An 18,288-nucleotide genomic window follows, 5' to 3' on the forward strand; every position below is an offset into this window, starting at 1 on the left:
ATACAAAAGTAATTGCGGTTTTTGCCATTGCTTTTGATGGCAAAAACTATAATTACTTTTGCACCAACCTAATATAAACTGGCATGATTTCTTGTTCTGTTATGAATGCACACTGGCTCTAATTCTTCACGAAGCCCATCACACACTTTCACCATACGTCCATAGGCACTTCTGCAGTGTTAACAATGTCGTCTTCATCATCATGTCAGCACTCAAAATGTTTCAGATTTTGGAGCATTTCTGATCTTAGATTTTTGTTTTAGGAAGCTCACTCAACCCGGCTCAACCTGTACATATTTTAAAGCTTTCAGTATAGATTGCACATGTGAATATGCTTTGTTTCCTTTGTTTTATGTTTTATTTTGCTTGGTTTGTGGTTATTTCTAACTCTTTACCATACCTTCATTTTAGGAAAGTTTGGTGTGGTTTTCTTTGTGTGTGTGTGTGGGGTAGGGGCCTAAATCTTTTTTTCTTCCTAATTTCTCCTTCATAACTAGTTCTCTTTATATGATTTATATCCAACTAATTGATTTTTCTTTTCTAGTCCTTACATCTTAAACAGTACATTCACACTGGTGAAGCACTAATGTGCTGTTTTGAAACATTTTAAAGCCACGAAACCAGTTATTAGACAAAATTTGGATGGATGCCCAATGTAGAAAATAAGGAACAAGCAGCACTACTCTGGCTGAAGTGGGATTGGGAGCAGAAGTCCACCTTTCTTGATTCTCCGTTGCCATGTCTGTCACACACATGTAGCCCTGGCTTCATGGCCTGTGTGGTTTGGCATGATCATCTTCCCATTAAAATTATTGCCACATAATTAATATTGCCCTCTAAAATTCCTTCTTTATATAATGTTTATGTTTTTAATTTACCTATTATTTTATGTGTTTAATTTATATACATTATGTCTTTATTTGTCATTCAAGTGAATATTTGTTGAGGGCCTACTGTGTGATAAGCACTGCTCTAAATACTGGGACATGGCCTTACTCTCATGGAACCTACATTCTGCTGGGTATAGAAAGGCAAGTAAATAAACAAAAATGTCAGATGGTGATAAGTACAAAGCATAAAATAAGGTGAAGTGGAAAGAGTACAGGGTAGGATGTGATAGATAGGGTGATCAAATATTTCTTCCTGGAGGAGATGGCATGGAAGCAGACACAAATAAGAAGGAGCTCATCAGTAAATAATGAGTACAGAAGCTTAGCTTCTCCATGAAATGGAATGAAAGCAAGGATAGCTGGAGAACAGTGGAAACATTTCAAAAAGAAAGTCAAGAATCAGGGCAGGTGGGGACATGTAGGCCATGGAAAGAATTTTAGATTTCATTCTACCTTCATTTTAATTCTGACATTATTTTAAAAGCATTTCCCCATGCTGTTATACAGTTTTTATAGGTAATTCTTTTCACGATTGTATGAGAGTCTGTCGTGTGGATTTGTCAGTTGATTTATACCCAATGTGGGTATCTAGATTTTGGCAGTTTATTATTAGTAGTATAGAAGTGAACATTTTTGTGCATTTTTACAAGAGTGTTTCTTGTTCAGGGTTAGCTCCTCAGGACAAGTTCCTAAAAGTGGGAGTTACCTGTTGCTAGGCATTGTGCTTTCCAAGAGGCTCCCAATAGAGTACACTTGGCAGTCAAAATATCACTTTTATTATTGAAAATGGCCAAGTTGAAGGCTGTAGCTTAATGTGAGGGCTAAAAGGTTATCTTTAAGATCCCGGTTCAGGCTGTAGCAACAGGTTACTGACAAAATTGGGTCCAGAAGGACAATGTATGGCACGGGGCAGCAATGGAAAATGCATAGTTTATGTGGGTAGGCTTGCTTCTAAAAGAATGGCAGAACTGAGGCAGAATGCCTGGTTCTTCTTCCCAAGCTTACCATTGGTCAATCACTCCACCTCCCAATGATGGAAGTGAGTAAGGAGGAGGGGAGCTGGGATTACACTAAGTTCCTTAATCAGAAGGAAAAATGAGAAGAGAGAAAGAAGGGTTCTAATTAACATTTTTGTAAAGGTGTCGATATATATTATTTGAAGCTCAATTCAAATGGATGCTCTTAAATAAATTGTACCGTGAAATATGTTCAGGCCATGTTTTCATTATTTTTATGCATATCTGTTTCTTATGTTTCATTAAATAGGTTTTTTTTTGCAATTTTCTGTAATACAAAGTATGACAATTGTAGGTTCTGTGTTTAATGACAAGTATATTGACAATCCTGATACACTGTTTCACTGAGTTATATTTTTAGCTTTGTAGAATACTACTATTTTTATATTTACCATATATGGTTTTAGTTCTGTGTAGTCAGCCCTTTTAGAAGTATAGTTTTTTCATTTCAATTTTTAACTCTTTAAGTGCCATAGAATTTACTAGAAATAAGACTTTTATGATGAGAACTCTTTGTTTAACCTAATATTCTATTGTCTAAGTAAAACATTTTTTCTTTTTACAGCATGTATCTAAGCTGAAAATTACACTGTTAAATTAATTTCACAGTAGCACATTAAAATAGAATATTTTTGCTAATATTTTTCTAGCATGATCAGGATGAACCTAAAATAGAGGTAGAGGGACTTAAAACCCCCCAAAAATCTTCTTTTTCTCCTTAAGAAATAATGAGCCTTGAATTTAATTAATACCACTAATAATTAAGAAAATGGAATCTCTGCAACTCTGAGAATCAGTATTTACAGGCAACATTATGACTTTATCTCTTTTACCTCATAATGTATTTTTCTTAATTTTTATATTAGCATTTTTATATTGCCTCAGAGCTACTTATTAAACTTACAATTTATAATAGAATAAACAATACTTAAGAGAAATCCTTGACAAACAATACTGGTAGATGTAATACAGATATTTGAAAGATAGGATAAATATTTTTTGTTAGGGCTATGAAATATGTCATCTGGGTGGGTAGTATAACATAATTTAAAGTAAACACTTCTAAATGCTATTGCACTATTGAAGCCTGTCTGCCTCGAGTGAACCATCCTGTATAGCATAATGTACAAGGAAGGTTCTGGAATGACATTTAGAGACTGAATCCAGTGCTTTGCTCATAAGCAGAATAAAATGCACAGATTTATGGTTCTCCTGTTTTAAATGTGCACAGAGAACATAGAACATTCCCTAATTTCTCTGGTTAAACATTCCTGTGATAAGCAACTGTCTTTTATTAGCCTAAACTAAAACCAAATAGATTAGAAATCTGACCTGTGGCTGTGCCAATTTAGAATAAGGGCATTTTTTTTCATTAGTGAAGAATTTTACAAGGTTTTTTCTAATTGAAACATCACAAAAGTAAAATCTGACAAATTAATTTTAGATCCTGATGTGCTTATTCTAATAGCAATATTGCTTGTGCATTACTGTTGACTGTGGTTTTGTTAATTTTATTTATTTTTTAACATTACAAATTTATTTATTTTTCCATAAGTTATTGGGGTACAGGTGGTATTTGGTTACATGAGTAAGTTCTTTCGTAGTGATTTGTGAGATTTTGGTGCATTCATCACCTGAGCAGTATACACTGCACCATATGTGTAGTCTTTTATCCCTTGCCCCTCTCCCCGCTTCCCCCTAAGTCCCCAAAGTCTGTTGTATCATTATTATGTCTTTGTGTCATTACTTAGCTCCCACATATCAGTGAGAACATATGATGCTTGGTTTTCCATTCCTGAATGACATCTCTTAATTCTAATAGTCTCCATTCTCAGCCAGGTCACTGCAAATGCTGTGAATCCATTCCTTTTTACGACTATGTAGTATACCATCATATATATATATGTGTATGTATATACACACACACACGCTACAGTTTCTTTATCCACTCATTGATTGATGGGCGTTTGGGTTAGTTGATGGTCATTTGAGTTGGTTCCACGGTTTTGCAGTTGCGAATTGTGCTGCTATAAACATGCGTGCACAAGTATCTTTTTTGAATAATGAAGTCTTTTCCTCTGGGTAGATACCCAGTAGTGGGATTGATGGATCAAATGGTAGATCTACTTTTAGCTCTTTAAGGAATCTCCACACTGTTTTCCATAATGGTGGTACTCGTTTATATTCCCACCAGCAGTGTAGAAGTGTTCCCTGTTCACCGCATCCACACCAACGTCTACTGTTTTTTTTTTTTTTATTATTATGGCCATTCTTGCAAGAGTAAGGTAGTATTGCATTGTGGTTTTGATTTGCATTTCCCTGACCATTAGTGATGTTGAGCATCTTTTCATATGTTTGTTGGCCATTTGTGTGTCTTCTTTTGAGAATTGTCTATTCATGTCCTTAGCCCACTTTTTGAGGGGATTTTTTTTTTCTTACTGATTTGTTTGAGGTCATTGTGGATTCTGGATGTTATTTCTTTGTCAGATGTATAGATTGTGAAAGTTTTCTCCCACTCTTTGGGTTATCTGTTTATTCTGCTGACTTTTCCTTTTGCCATGCAAAAGCTCTTTAGTTTAATTAGGTCCCAGCTATTTATTGTTGTTTTTATTACATTTGCTTTTGGGTTCTTTGTCATGAAATCCTGGCCTATAAGCCAATGTCTGGAAGGGTTTTTCAGTGTTTTCTTCTAGAACCTTTATAGTTTCCTGTCTTAGGTTTAAGTCCTTAATCCATCTTGAGCTGATTTTTCTGTAAGGTGAGAGATGAGGATCCAGTTTCATTCTCCTACATACCGCTAGCCATTTATCCCGGCACCATTTATTGAAAAGGGTGTCCTTTCCCCCACTTTATGTTTTGTTTGCTTTGTCAAAGATCGGTTGGCTGTAAGTATTTGGATTTGCTTCTGGGTTCTATATGCCATTGGTCTGTACGCCTATTTTTATACCAGTGCCACGCTGTTTTGGTGACTTTGGCCTTATAATTTGAAATCAGGTAATGCGATGCCTCCAGATTTGTTCTTTTTGCTTAGTCTTGCTTTGGCTATGTGGGCTCTTTTTGGTTCTATATTAATATTAGAATTGTTTTTGCTAATTCTGTGAAGAATGATGGTGGTATTCTGATGGGGATTGTGTTGAATTTGTAGATCACTTTTGGCATTATGCTTATCTTCAAATATTGATTCTACCCATCCATGAGCATGGGATGTGTTTCCATTTGTTTGTGTCATCCATGATTTCTTTCAGCAGTGTTTTAGTGTAGAGGTTTTTTGACCCTTTGTTGGGTATATTCCTAAGGTTTTTTGTTTCGTTTTGTTTTGTTTTTTGGGTTTTTTTTTGTTTTTGTTTTTTTTTTTTTGCAGCTATTGTGAAAGGGGTTGAGTTCTTGATTTGATTCTCTGCTTGATTGCTGTTGTTGTATAGAAGAGCTACTGATTTGTGTACATTAATCTTGTATCTGGAAACTTTGCTGGATTCCTTTTATCAGTTCTAGGAGCTTTCTAGAGGAGTCCTTAGGGTTTTCAAGGTAAACAATCATATCATCAGCAAACAGTGACAGTCTGACTTCCTCTTTACCAACTTGGTGGCCCTTTCTTTCTTTCTCTTGTCTGATTGCTCTGGCTAGGACTTCCAGTACTATGTTGAAGAGGAGTGGTGAGAGTGGGCATCCTTGTTTTGTTCCAGTTTTCAGAGGGAATGCTTTCAGCTTTTCCCCATTCAGTATTATGTTGACTGTGGGTTTGTCATAGATGGCTTTTATTACATTGAGGTATATCCCTTGTATGCTGATTTTGCTGAGAGTTTTAATCATAAAGGGATGCTGGATTTTGTCAAAATGCTTTTTCTGCACCTATTGAGATGATCGTGTGATTTTTGTTTTAAATTCTGTTTATGTGGTGTATTGCATTTATTGACTTGTTTATGTTAATCCATTCCTGCATCGCTGGTATGAAACCCACTTGATCATGGTGGATTATCTTTTTGATATGTTGTTGGATTTAGTTAGCTAGTATTTTGCTAAGGATTTTAGCATCTGTGTTCATCAAGGATATCGGTGTGTAGTTCTCTTTTTTGTTTATGTCCTTTTCCTGGTTTTCGTATTAGGTTGATGCTGGCTTCATAGAATGAATTAGGGAGGGTTCCTTCTTTCTCTGTCTTGTGGAATAGTGTCAAAAGGTTGGTACCAATTCTTCTTTGAATGTCTGGTAGAATTCTGCTGTGAATCCATCTGGTCCTAGACCTTTTTTGGTTGGTAATTTTTAAATTATCATTTCAATCTCACTGCTTGTTACTGGTCTGTTCAGGTTATCTAATTCTTCCTGATTTAAGCTAGGAGGGTTTTATTGTTCCAGGAATTTATCCATTCCTTCTAGGTTTTCTAGTGTATGTGTGTAAAGGTGTTCATAGTAGCTTCAATGATCTTTTGTATTTCAATGGTATCAGTTGTAATATCTCCTGTTTCATTTCTTAGTGAGGTTTTTTTTTGGATTTTCTCTCTTCTTTTCTTGGTTAATCTTGCCAATGGTCTTATCAATTTTATTTATCTTTTCAAAGAACCAGCTTTTTGTTTCATTTATCTTAGGCATTTTGTTGTTGTTGTTTCAATTTCATTTAGTTCTTCACTGATCTTGGCTGTTTTCTTTATTCTGCTGGGTTTGGGTTTGGTTTGTTCTTGTTTGTCTAGTTCCTTGAGGTATGACCTTAGATTGTCTGTCTGTACTCTCTCAGACTTTTTGATGTAGGCATTTAGGACTATGAACTTTCCTGTATTTGCTGTATCCCAGAGGTTTTGATAGGTTGTGGCATCATTGTCATTTAGTTCGAAGAATGTTTTAATTTCCATCTTGGTTTTGTTTTTGATCCAATGCTCATTTGGGAGCAGGTTATTTAATATCCTTTGCATGGTTTTGAAGTTTCCTTTTTGAAGGTATTTGCATGGTTTTGAAGGTTCATTTTGGAGTCGATTTCCAGTTTTATTCCACTGTGATCTGAAAGAGTGCTTGATGTAATTTCAGTTTTCTTAAATTTATTGAGGCTTGTTTTATGGCCTATCACATGGTCTATCTTGGAGAAAGTTCCATGCACTGTTGAATAGAATGTGTATTCTGCAGTTGTTGGATGAAATGTTCTGTATACATCTGTTAAGTCCATTTGTTCCAAGTAATAGTTTAAATCCATTGTTTCTTTGTTGACTTTCTGTCTTGATGACCTGTCTAGTGCTGTCAGTGGAGTATTGAAGTCCCCCACTATTATTGTGTTGCTGTCTATGTCATTTCTTATTTCTTTCTTTGTTTCTTTTTCTTTTTCTTTTTTTTTTTTTTGAGACAGAGTTTCCTTCTTATTGCCCAGGCTTGAGTGCAGTGGTGTGATCTCAGCTCACTGCAACCTCCGCCTCCCAGGTTCAAGTGATTCTCCTGCCTCAGCCTCCCAAGTAGCTGGGATTATAGGCAGGTGCCTCCATGTCAGGCTAATTTTTGTATTTTTCGTAGAGACAGAGTTTCACTGTGTTGGTCAGGCTGGTCTCGAACTCCTAACCTCAGGTGATCCACCCGCCTCGGCCTCCCAAAGTGCTGGGATTACAAGCATGAGCCACCATGCCTGGCCAACATTTCTTAGGTCTATTAGTAATTGTTTTATAAATGTGGGAGTTCCAGTGTTAGGTGCATATACGTTTAGGATTGTGACATTTTCCTGTTGGACAAGGCCTTTTACCATTATATACTGTCCCTGTTTGTCTCTTTTAACCACTATTGCTTTAAAGTTTGTTTTGTCTGATATAAGAATAGCTACTCCTGCTTGCTTTTGGTGTCCATTTGCATGGAATGCCTTTTCCACCCCTTTACTTTATGTGAGTGTTTATGTGTCAGGTGAGTCTCCTCCTGAAGGAGCAGATGATTGGTGAGTTCTTATCCATTCTGTGCTTCTGTATCTTTTAAGTGGAACATTTAGGCCTTTACATTCAATGTTAGTATTGAAATGTGAGGTACCATTAGTTTCATCATGCTCTTTATTGTCTGTGTGCTTTGGTTTTGTTTTTGCTTTAACTTGTATTTTTGTTTTATAGATCCTGTGTGATTTATGCTTTAAAGAGGTTCTGTTTTGATGTTTTTCCAGGATTTGTTTCAAGATTTAGAGCTCCTTTTAGCAGTTCTTGTAGTGGTGGTTTGGTACTGGAAAATTCTCTCAGCATTTGTTTGTCTGAGAACGATTGTATCTTTCTTTCATATATGATGCTTAGTTTCGCTGGATACAAAATTCTTGGCTGATAACTGTTTTGTTTGAGGAGGCTGAACATAGGCCCCCAATCCCTTTTAGCTTGTAGAGTTTCTGCTGAGAAATCTGCTGTTAATATGATAGGTTTTCCTTTATAGTTTACCTGGTGCTTCTGTCTCACAGCTCTTAAGATTCTTTCCTTTGTCTTTACTCTGGATAACCTGATGACAATGTGCCTAGGTGATGATCTTTTTGCGATGAATTTCTCAGGTGTTCTTTGTGCTTCTTGTATTTGCATGTCTAGGTCTCTCACAAGGCCAGGGAAGTTTTCCTCGATTATTCCCTCGAATATGTTTTCCAAGCTTTTAGAATTCTCTTCTTCCTCAGGTACACCAATTATTCTTTGGTTTGGTTGTTTAACATAATCCCAGACTTCTTGGAGGCTTTGTTCATATTTTCTTATTCTTTTTTCTTTTTCTTTGTTGGATTGGGTTAATTCAAAGACTTTGTCTTCAGACTCTTAATTTCTTTCTTCTACTTGTTCATTTCTATTGCTGAGACTTTCCAGAGCATTTCACATTTCTATAAATGTGTCCAAAGTTTCCTGAATTTTTTATTGTTTTTTCTTTAAGCTACTATTTCCATGAGTATTTCTCGCTTCACTTATTGTATCATTGTTTGGATTTCCTTGCTTTGGGCTTTGCCTTTCTCTGGTCTCTCCCTGATTAGCTTAATAACTAACCTCCTGAAATTCTTTTTCAGGTAAATCAGGGATTTCTTCTTGGTTTGGATCCCTTGCTGGTGAACTAGTATCATTTTTGGGGGGTGTTGAAGAGCCTTGTCTTTGTCATATTACCAGAGTTGTTTTTTTGGTTCCTTCTCATTTGGGTAGGCTCTGTCAGAGGGAAGGTCTAGGGGTGAAGGCTGTTGTTCAGATTCTTTTGTCCCACGGGTGTTCCCTTGACATAGTACTGTCCCCTCCTTTCCAGCTGAATCGCAGTGATTGTTGTCTCTCTTCTGGGTCTGGCCACCCAGTGAGTCTACGCAGCTCCTGGCTGGTACTAGGGGTTGTCTGCACAGAGTTCTGTGATGTGAACCATCTACGAGTCTCTCAGCTGTGGATACCAGCGCCTGTTCCAGTGGAGGTGGCAGAGGGTGCAGTGGACTCCATGAGGGTCCTTAGCTTTGGTGGTCTAATGATCTATTTTTGTGCTTGTTGGCGTCCTGCCACAAGGTCACGCTTTCCGGAAAGCATCAGCTGTAGTAGTGTGGAGAGGGATTGGCGGTGGGCAGGGCCCTAAAACTCCCAAGATTATATGCCTTTTGTCTTCCACTATAATCACCTCTTCAGTTTGTGTGGGAGCTGCGTGAGGCCTGTGACTGCTGGCTTTCCCCCACTTTCCTGACAACCTGCATGACTCAGCAGAGGCAGCCATAATCCTCCTAGGTCGGGATCTGGGAATCTCACCCCCATCCCCCACAGCAACCACAGCAAGACCCGCCCAAGGAGAGTCTGAGCTCAGACACGCCTAGTTGTGCCCCCACCCGATGGTCCCAGCTTCAAGAAAAAAGGGTTTTAGTTCTCCCCCGGCCTGTGAGGTCTGCACACCCAATTGGTGCCCTCCCCTGAGTGATGGCCAGGAGGCTTCTCGCCCAGTTCAAATTGTTACAAAGTTCAGCTAGAGAATTCCTTCTCCCTGTGGAGTTTTACCCCTGCTCCTCTGGCCACCCTCCCGATGGACCCCTGTGGTGTCTGGCAAGAATGGGCTGCTCGGGGACCTAGTGAACTCCCGAGCCTTTCTGCTGCTTCCTCTACCCCTGTATTCGGCTCGGCTCTCTAACTTGACTCAGCTCCAGGTAAAGTCAGAAACTTCTCCTGCAAACAGACCTTCAGCTTCTCCAGTGGGGGTGTGTGTCCCCCCTTCCGCAGTTGGAGCACTCACAGTATTTGGGTGTCTCCTGGGTCCTGCAGGAGCAGTCTGCTTCCTTCAGAGGGTCTGTAGGTCCTCTTGGGATTGCTGGTTTGTTCTTGCAGTCGATCTGGAGCTAAAGTTCACACTGCAGGCTTCCGCATGCTGCTCTGTCCAGAGCTGCAGTCTAGTCCTGCCTCCTGTCCACGATGATCCGTATCACTGGTTGCATTAGTTTTAGAGTGAGTGAATAATTAATGATAGTTGATTAATGAGATAGTGATTGCATTTTGAGTGACTCTGGATGGATGAAAGAAACCACAGGGATTTCTGCTTCGGTTAGTTGTATATTTCTGCTTTTTAGTGCTGATCCCTTGAATACTCACCAGATCGAAAAGCTGTGGCGAATGAAACTTGTATGAGAGTCAGTTATTATTTAGAAAGGTGTAGAACCAAAGCATTTGCCTTGGAATGTTTGGTAGGAAATCACTGCTTCTTAGGAATGCTAAATCAGTTCTGTTATCTTTCTGTGGTGAACTTGATAAATGGCTCAATATGTGCAGCATAGAATTACATAGTCGTATCTGGTTATCGGGCCATGCGTTTATGTTCTCTGGCAGTTCACAGTACTTGCACACCTGCCACATGCCTGGTGGTGTTGTAGGTAATAGGGCAGCAGTAGGAAACAAAACATAGAATCCTGCCTGCATGGAGCTCATATTATGATGGGGCAACAATGAACAAACAAGTAAGTAAAACATGAATTGTCAGTTGGTGATAAGTGCTTTGGAGAAGAGAAAAAAAAAACAAAGAAAAAAACTTGTAGACTTCTCTAATAATAATTTAAAAAAAAAAAAAAAAGAAGCCCTTAAAGCCCTTATCCTAAATTGGCACAGCCCCAGAGAGTGCCAGCGTTGGAGGGGCTGAAGCTTTGAAGAGCATGGGTTCTACGAAGGCCTCTTTGGGATGATGATATTTGAACAAAGCTCTAACAAAGGTGAGGGAATGAGCCATGCAGAAATCTGGAGTGACAACAGGAAAGCAAAGGCAAAGGCTGTGGGTGGCAGCATGCCTGGCGTGTCCACATGGAGTCACATCAGCCATGAGTGAGCAGAAAATGATGTCACAGAGATGACAGGATGAGATAGTGTAGGAGCAAATCATGTTGAGCTTGTAAGGTTGTTGAGTAAGTTGGGAAACGGAAGATCGATGTGATTTGGTATTTACCTTTTTAAAGAGATCACTCTGATAGCAATGTAAACTCTAAGGTGACTAGGGTAGAAGCAAGGGACTCAGGTGGAAGGCTATTACAGTAATCCAGGTGAGAGGTGGTGGTGCCTTGGACAGGGTATGAGCAGTGGGAGTGGAGAAAAGGGGTCAGATTGGAATTATATTTTGAAGATAGAACTAGCAGGATTTATGGACAGACTAGATGGAGGGAGAGTGAGAGAGGAGAGGAATAGAAGATGACTATGGCCTTTGGCTTGAACAATTGGAAGGATGGAACATCATTTACTGAGAAGGTGAAGACTGAGGGAGGACGTCGGTGCATACTGCTGTTTCTTATTTATTTGCCATGCCTGCATATTTTTTTCTTTTTGTATTTGTTTTAAACACTGTAGCAGACCTTTTTACATACTCTTAAATGTGGTCAATAAAATGTACAGAGAGTAACTTTGGGGGGAAATGAAGTATTTCTTTTAAAAATGATTTGATACATAGACCTATAAAAAGAAATAACCATCACATCACAGACTGTTCTAGTAACATGTCTGTAGTTTGAAGAGGTCAGAACTATTAATATAATGGAGATATTGCACTTACTTTGCGTTGAAAGGCAAAGTATTTCTTCTGTTTCGCTGAAGTAGCCTATAGGTAAAATGTCATGATGTCAAATGCAGATTTGACATTTTCAGAGAGCTGAGCAAGTTCTTGTAAATTAGTTTCTTGAATGTGTCCCTTCCTATGTACCAAGCTGATTCATTTCCTTCATTGTCCATTTTAATCTCTTCTACTTTTAACTCTGTAGGCAAGTGAATGTGACTTGTTATTCTGGTCCACCTCACCATAAACAGAAGAAACATATAAAATGTATGCACTATGTGGCCCTTATTTACTTATTTTACCAATAATAGCATAAATAATGGGATTAATAATCTAAGGAGTTGCATGTGTTTTTCTCAATGTTTCTAGTTATATATATCCATCATGCTTGCATTATATATAGTATACACATTATCTGAAGGTACCTAGCATGCTGAATATTAACTAAAAAGATAATATTTTGCAGTGCCCACCAAATCTTCATAAGCAAGACGGATATGCATGCAATCAAAATCAGGTATGCTGGGCTATAAATTTTAAGTGTAATTTAAAAAGGATTCGTTGGAAAGTTTTTTTCCTTTTTTGATCAATATTAATATAACTTCGAAGGGAATTTTACTCAAGTAAATGACTATAGTGGGATTCTAATTTAGAGTTGCTTCATGTGATGCCAAATATTAAATATATTTACCTCTGGTGACAAATTGCCCAGATTAAGAGAGAGAAAAAAAAAAAAGAATGTAATGGCTGAAGAACTGGGAGTCTCATTTATTGAGTTGTGACCATTTTTCAGTAATTTCAACCTGCCTGGTGTGGGAAAGAAAATATGACAATCTGTCGTGAGTTTTTTTGTTCCCTGAAGCCATATTATAACCTTCAGGTAAGTATCATGATGTCAAATGCAGATTTGATGTTTTCTAACCATCCATACACAAAAGAACCTAAAAATCATTTTGGTTCTCTCACAGAAATATACCAGTTTTTGTTTACTGTAAAATTTCAAATTTTAGATGTTTAGTTTACATTTAGAGAGCTGTACAATGAGTTCTGTTTAGAGTTTTAAATTTTTAACTGTTATTCTGAAGATGTTTGTGATTCTTATTGGTCACTATAAAAATATTAGAGTATGAAATGAAAAAACTTTATCCAAGTGAACCAGAAGGAGACATTGTAGTAAAAATGTTGGGGAAAACAAACTGACTGTGTGTGCCTCACATGTGTGCTCCTGTCCCCAGGGCCGCTGCTACAATGGCGAGTGCAAGACCAGAGACAACCAGTGTCAGTACATCTGGGGAACAAGTAGGTCGCATCTCCTTGCTTGGTGGTTACACATACCATTTTCTCTTATAGTGTTCTTCTCTGCCAGTCTTGCTGAGATGCACAGCTTGGAGTGATGTTTTAAAAAAAAAATCTAGAAAGGATGAGAATAAAGAGAACTGTGAATCTTAGTCACAAAAACTATAGAAAACAACTGCTTAAGTTGGGCACTTGTCAGAACTGAGCAGTGCCGTTTAGTGGCTGTGGCTCTCAGAGAAGGGGTGTTGCATTCATTTGCAAAGATTGGGTTGAGTACAGTGTGATTATCCAGCCACTTATGTGATTTATTTTGTACCTTGGTTTTAACATTTGACCCCCTTTTTTCCATTAACACACACAAGTTAGCTTTCTGGTTTTTACCCCGGGAAAATACCAGACTTATTTTTTAAATTTTGTCATTTACTGTCTCACTTCAAAGTGAAGAGATGCATGTACTTCCTGAGATGCAGACAGGTACATGGCTATGATTCTTAGTACATTCCCTAAAAGTTCATGCGCATATCCTCTTCCTGACATTTACATTGCCTCTCTAATAATATCAGTTCATGAGGGCCAGACGGGGGGAAGAATGAGAAATGAGTCTGCCTTTCTAGCCAAGGCTGGGTTCACCCCAAAGGAAAAGAAAGCACACAAAAGGAGAACAGGGCTCCGGCACGAGTGATTTTAGAGTTTGGCAAATATCATTTCTTTGACTGATTTACATTCAGTGCTTTAGTTTTGACAGAGAAAAGATAATGGAGACATTTGTATTTTGAAAGGTTTAATTATCAAAACTCAGGTGCCAACAGAAAACCTCAATGGGCTACAACTTTGTAATTAATTTCCTAATATTGGTATAAAACAAGATTAAGAATGTTAGTTGCCTGTGTGTCACTTCACCAATTCCTGCTGATAGTCATTCGCACCTTCCATCCTCAAACTCACCAACAAGCATTGGAGAGAAATTTGTGTCTCAGGCTAAAACCAGTGTTGTGTTGGAACTTTTTTGTATTAGCTTGCGAGAGCCAATTGTTAAATTTTTAGGAATTTTGCAAGCCCATGGACATCACATTGAGTGTGAAATCAGCCATGGAGAATTTATGCCATGGAAACTTGCAAACGCTACAAATCAGGATGTTCTTTTTTCTTGTTCTGGAGAATCAGGTGTTAAACACTTACTGGCACATTACTGGTTATGGATAACAAAGAAAATGAAAATTAATTTTCTTCTCTTGCCTGTCTCCAAAAGAGGCTGCAGGGTCTGACAAGTTCTGCTATGAAAAGCTGAATACAGAAGGCACTGAGAAGGGAAACTGCGGGAAGGATGGAGACCGGTGGATTCAGTGCAGCAAACAGTGAGTGGTCAGCTCTGAGGGCATCATCACTGGACTTGGAACCCCTTATTATGCAAGTGCAAAATGAGCACAAAATAAATGCTAATGATTTTTTTCTAAGTGTTCACCTATTCCAAAATTTAAAGTATTTGTTTGTAATAGATATTATTATATCTAGAGGCAAATGGCTATAGATTAAACTGTTACTATGCTACAGAGTCATGCCATTTCCACAGAATTCAGAAAATTTCTCTGTTGCCACATTTTACTTTATTTTTGTTCTGACGAGATACTTTGCCAGAGCATTACAAATTAATACTAGCTTTTAATTTTCTACTTTTACTAGATATATGGCCTATGAACGTAGTAGTATACATGTAGTTTAAAAGCAAACTATATAGACCATATATATTTTTGCGACAAAAGTGAAATCTTACTATTTTTTTTATCATTTCACAAGTGTAGTAACATTTGATTTATTCAGATATCTAATATTTACACCAGAGATCTTTTTCCTTTCCAAAAAGCATCTAGTTAGTACATATTAAAGGCATCTTTACTCAGGAAATGAGATACTTTCAGAGCACATTGATATTTCTTTCTTTCTTTCTTTCTTTCTTTTTTTTTTTTTTTTTTTTTTTTTTAATCGAGACTGAGTCTTGCTCTATCGCCCAGGCTGGAGTACAATGGCGTGATCTCAGCTCACTGCAACCTCCTCCTCCTGGGTTCAAATGATTCTCATGCCTCAGCCTCCTTAGTAGCTGGGATTACAGGCACCTGCCACCACGCCCGGCTACTTTTTGTGTTTTTAGTAGAGATGGGGTTTCACCATGTTGGCCAGGCTGGTCTCAAACTCCTGACCTCAAGTGATCCACCCTCCTCAGCCTCTCAATGCTGGGCTTACAGGCTTGAGCCACCATGCCCAGCCTGATATTTCTTTGATTAGTTGAGGAAAGTTAGAATTCTCATTAATTAGATTATTAAGGTTAATTCAATTACTGTGGAACAATGAAATCATCCCTTCTAAAGCAATGAAAATTCTCCTAATTTTGAAGCAGAGCAAGAATTTAAGGGAAGCTTTATTCTCAGTTAATGATCTCTGTTATATTTTACGAAACTTTGCAATTCCATGTAGTCTTTGATGATGAATGAGGCAACAAATCTTTGACTATAATTTTTAAAAAATTAAACCAAAATAATAGAGAACAGAGCTTCTTATCTGATGTCTCATGAGTGAAGCACAGATGTTCCAAGGTGTTGATCCTCAGTCCTTGAGGTGTCAGGGGATAGGAGCAAGGGGAGCCTGAAGTAGTCAAAATCCATGGGATTGGACACCTTGAATTTGATTAGCTTTATTCATTCACTCCATGTTCTAGAGAATCTGATAATCTCTCTCTGTTTCATGACCTCAAAAAGTTTGAGAGGCATTGGATTAGATTATTGTAAAAGATAGCTTTGTAATATCCGGTAATAGAATACCCAATCCCCAATAAGGTAAGGGAAATTAATGTGTTTGAAACTTGAAAAAATTGTGAAATATATGGCCAGACACGATGACTCCTGCTTGTAATCCCAGCACTTAGGGTAGCCGAGGCGAGTAGATCGCTTGAGTCCAGGAGTTCAAGACCGGTCTGGACAACATAGTGAGACCTCATCTCTGTTTTTAAAAAATTGTTAAATGTATAAACATAAAAATAAACAACACATAAATATACATTTTACCAAATAATTATGAAGTGAACTCCCATGTCACTCCTACGTGGGTCAAGAAATAGAACATTGCAGCATCATCCCAGAAATAGTGCAGATACCTTCATCCTGACTTTTCTTTAGAGTTTTACTGCCTAAGTTTTCATCCCTAATACTTCATGTGTTATTTTGTATTTTGTTTCTCAGTTTCTCAAGTCCAGCATTTTAAGAGTTTTCTGTGGTGTGTATAGCTGTCTGTTGTTCATTTTTATTATTTATTTATTTCACTTTTATAAATGTACAAATAAATGAATATACTATACTTTAGTTCTCCGTTCTGTGTTGATGAACATTTAGATTGTTTTCATTTTTTGGCTATTAGGCATCATGCTGCTATGAATATTCTTGTATATGTAACCTAGTGCACATTTGTACCTCTTTCTGTAAGACCTGTACATAAGTAGAAAATTTGCTAAGTCATAGGGGATGTTATCAGTGTTACCAAATGATGTCAGACTGTTTTCTAAAATGGCTGAACTAGTAAATTCTACCATCAGTATTATGTATATAAGAATTTTGTTATACCATATTTCACCAACACTTGGTATTATCAGACTTTTTGCTTTTATCTGTTCTGGTGGGTGTGACCTGATATATTAGCATGGTTTTAATTTGCATTTCCCCAGATTACAAGTGGAATTTAGCACATTTTTGTACATTTATTGGACATGGATTTCCTTTTTTTGTGACGTGCCACTTTAATTCTTTGCCCATTTTTTAGGAGTCATTGTTTACTTAACAGACTGGAGGTAGAGGTCCTTATGGTGATGAATTTAACAAGGTCACCAAAGACCCAGATAATTTCTGCCCCTCCATCCTGCAACCCTTAGCCTGTTGGCTTTTTGTCCTTATGCTTTGTGAACTCATGATTGTGAAGAGGATGCAAAAGCTACACATTCAAAGCTAGGAAGTAGGGATAGGAGCAAAAGGTCTTCTCCTTGTCAGTCTCTAACCTTTTATCCCAAAAACAAAATCCTCCCAGTCACTCCCTAGCCAGCTTTTACTCACGTCTTCACAGCCCAGGGGCCACTTTTAACTCTAAGAAGAGGAGAAGGGGGAATGGATAGGAAAGTGGGTGTCGAGAATGGGAGTACCAAGAATAGATGAGACAGCAGTCATGATCCATCTTTCAGGGCTGGGCACTTTGCTGTTCCAAACAAAACTGTGGTCCTCTTAGCAAAGGAGGGGGTTATCACCTACCAATGATATATGATCAAATGTTTTTGTTTAGAAAGAAAGAGAATATTTTAAAAATTTGAATAAATGTGGACCGAATCGTTTGGATTTTTTAAGCTTGATTCCTCTTGTCTGGTCTGTTTGTTTTCTTTACACATGTTCAGTGATGTGTTCTGTGGATTCTTACTCTGTACCAATCTTACTCGAGCTCCACGTATTGGTCAACTTCAGGGTGAGATCATTCCAACTTCCTTCTACCATCAAGGCCGGGTGATTGACTGCAGGTAACATATTAAATGTTGGAAGGCCTCATAAGCCATAAGAATTACAAATTTCAGAAAATCAAATTTCAAAAAAATCAGAAATCAAAGATTTTTCTAGTTTTTACAAGAGGAAAGTTAACTTAGATTATTATCACCTTTCATGTTGACAGTCACTTAAAAAAAACAAAGTTGTATATTGACTTGCAGCTTACATTTGCTCAAAGTTATACTAGTTAGTAGTAATATACCCTTCTTTGTCATCATAATTTTAAGAGCAGAATTATGGTGTTCATTCTAACCCATTATTTAAGTTTTAAGCATTAGAGTATGTCACTATTTGAACACTGTGTGTGGTTTTTTTTTTTTTTAATGACTGAAAAGAAAAAGAATTTAAGCTACAGTTTAAGTAGTTTATGTCTGGTTTGGAAGATGGCTTAACAAATACCTAATCACATATAGAAAATATTTATTAAAATAGTAGGTAACCTATAAGCAAATATTTGATATCCAGTTGTCTGTGAGTACAAGGCATGTAGATACGAGGCTTATTTTTGTTTATCCAGGGAGTCATATTATATTCCAAATAGGTATTGTTTCCTTCAAAGTAGTCATAATTCT

General features: G+C 37.6%; 1 protein-coding gene across 3 annotated transcripts in view; it reads left to right on the plus strand.

Annotated features, from left to right (window-relative positions):
• ADAM23 (ADAM metallopeptidase domain 23) overlaps positions 1-18,288 on the plus strand; it is a 172,430-nt gene that overhangs the window by 125,502 nt on the left and 28,640 nt on the right. For all 3 annotated transcript variants that reach the window (XM_007965997.3, XM_007965996.3, XM_007965995.3), the window contains exons 19-22: positions 12,319-12,369; positions 13,088-13,151; positions 14,398-14,503; positions 17,572-17,691. In XM_007965997.3, coding sequence (XP_007964188.1) covers positions 12,319-12,369; positions 13,088-13,151; positions 14,398-14,503; positions 17,572-17,691 — 341 coding nt within the window. The remainder of the gene's footprint in view (positions 1-12,318; positions 12,370-13,087; positions 13,152-14,397; positions 14,504-17,571; positions 17,692-18,288) is intronic.

This window comes from Chlorocebus sabaeus, chromosome 10 (assembly GCF_047675955.1).
Source record: "Chlorocebus sabaeus isolate Y175 chromosome 10, mChlSab1.0.hap1, whole genome shotgun sequence".
NCBI lineage: Eukaryota > Metazoa > Chordata > Mammalia > Primates > Cercopithecidae > Chlorocebus > Chlorocebus sabaeus.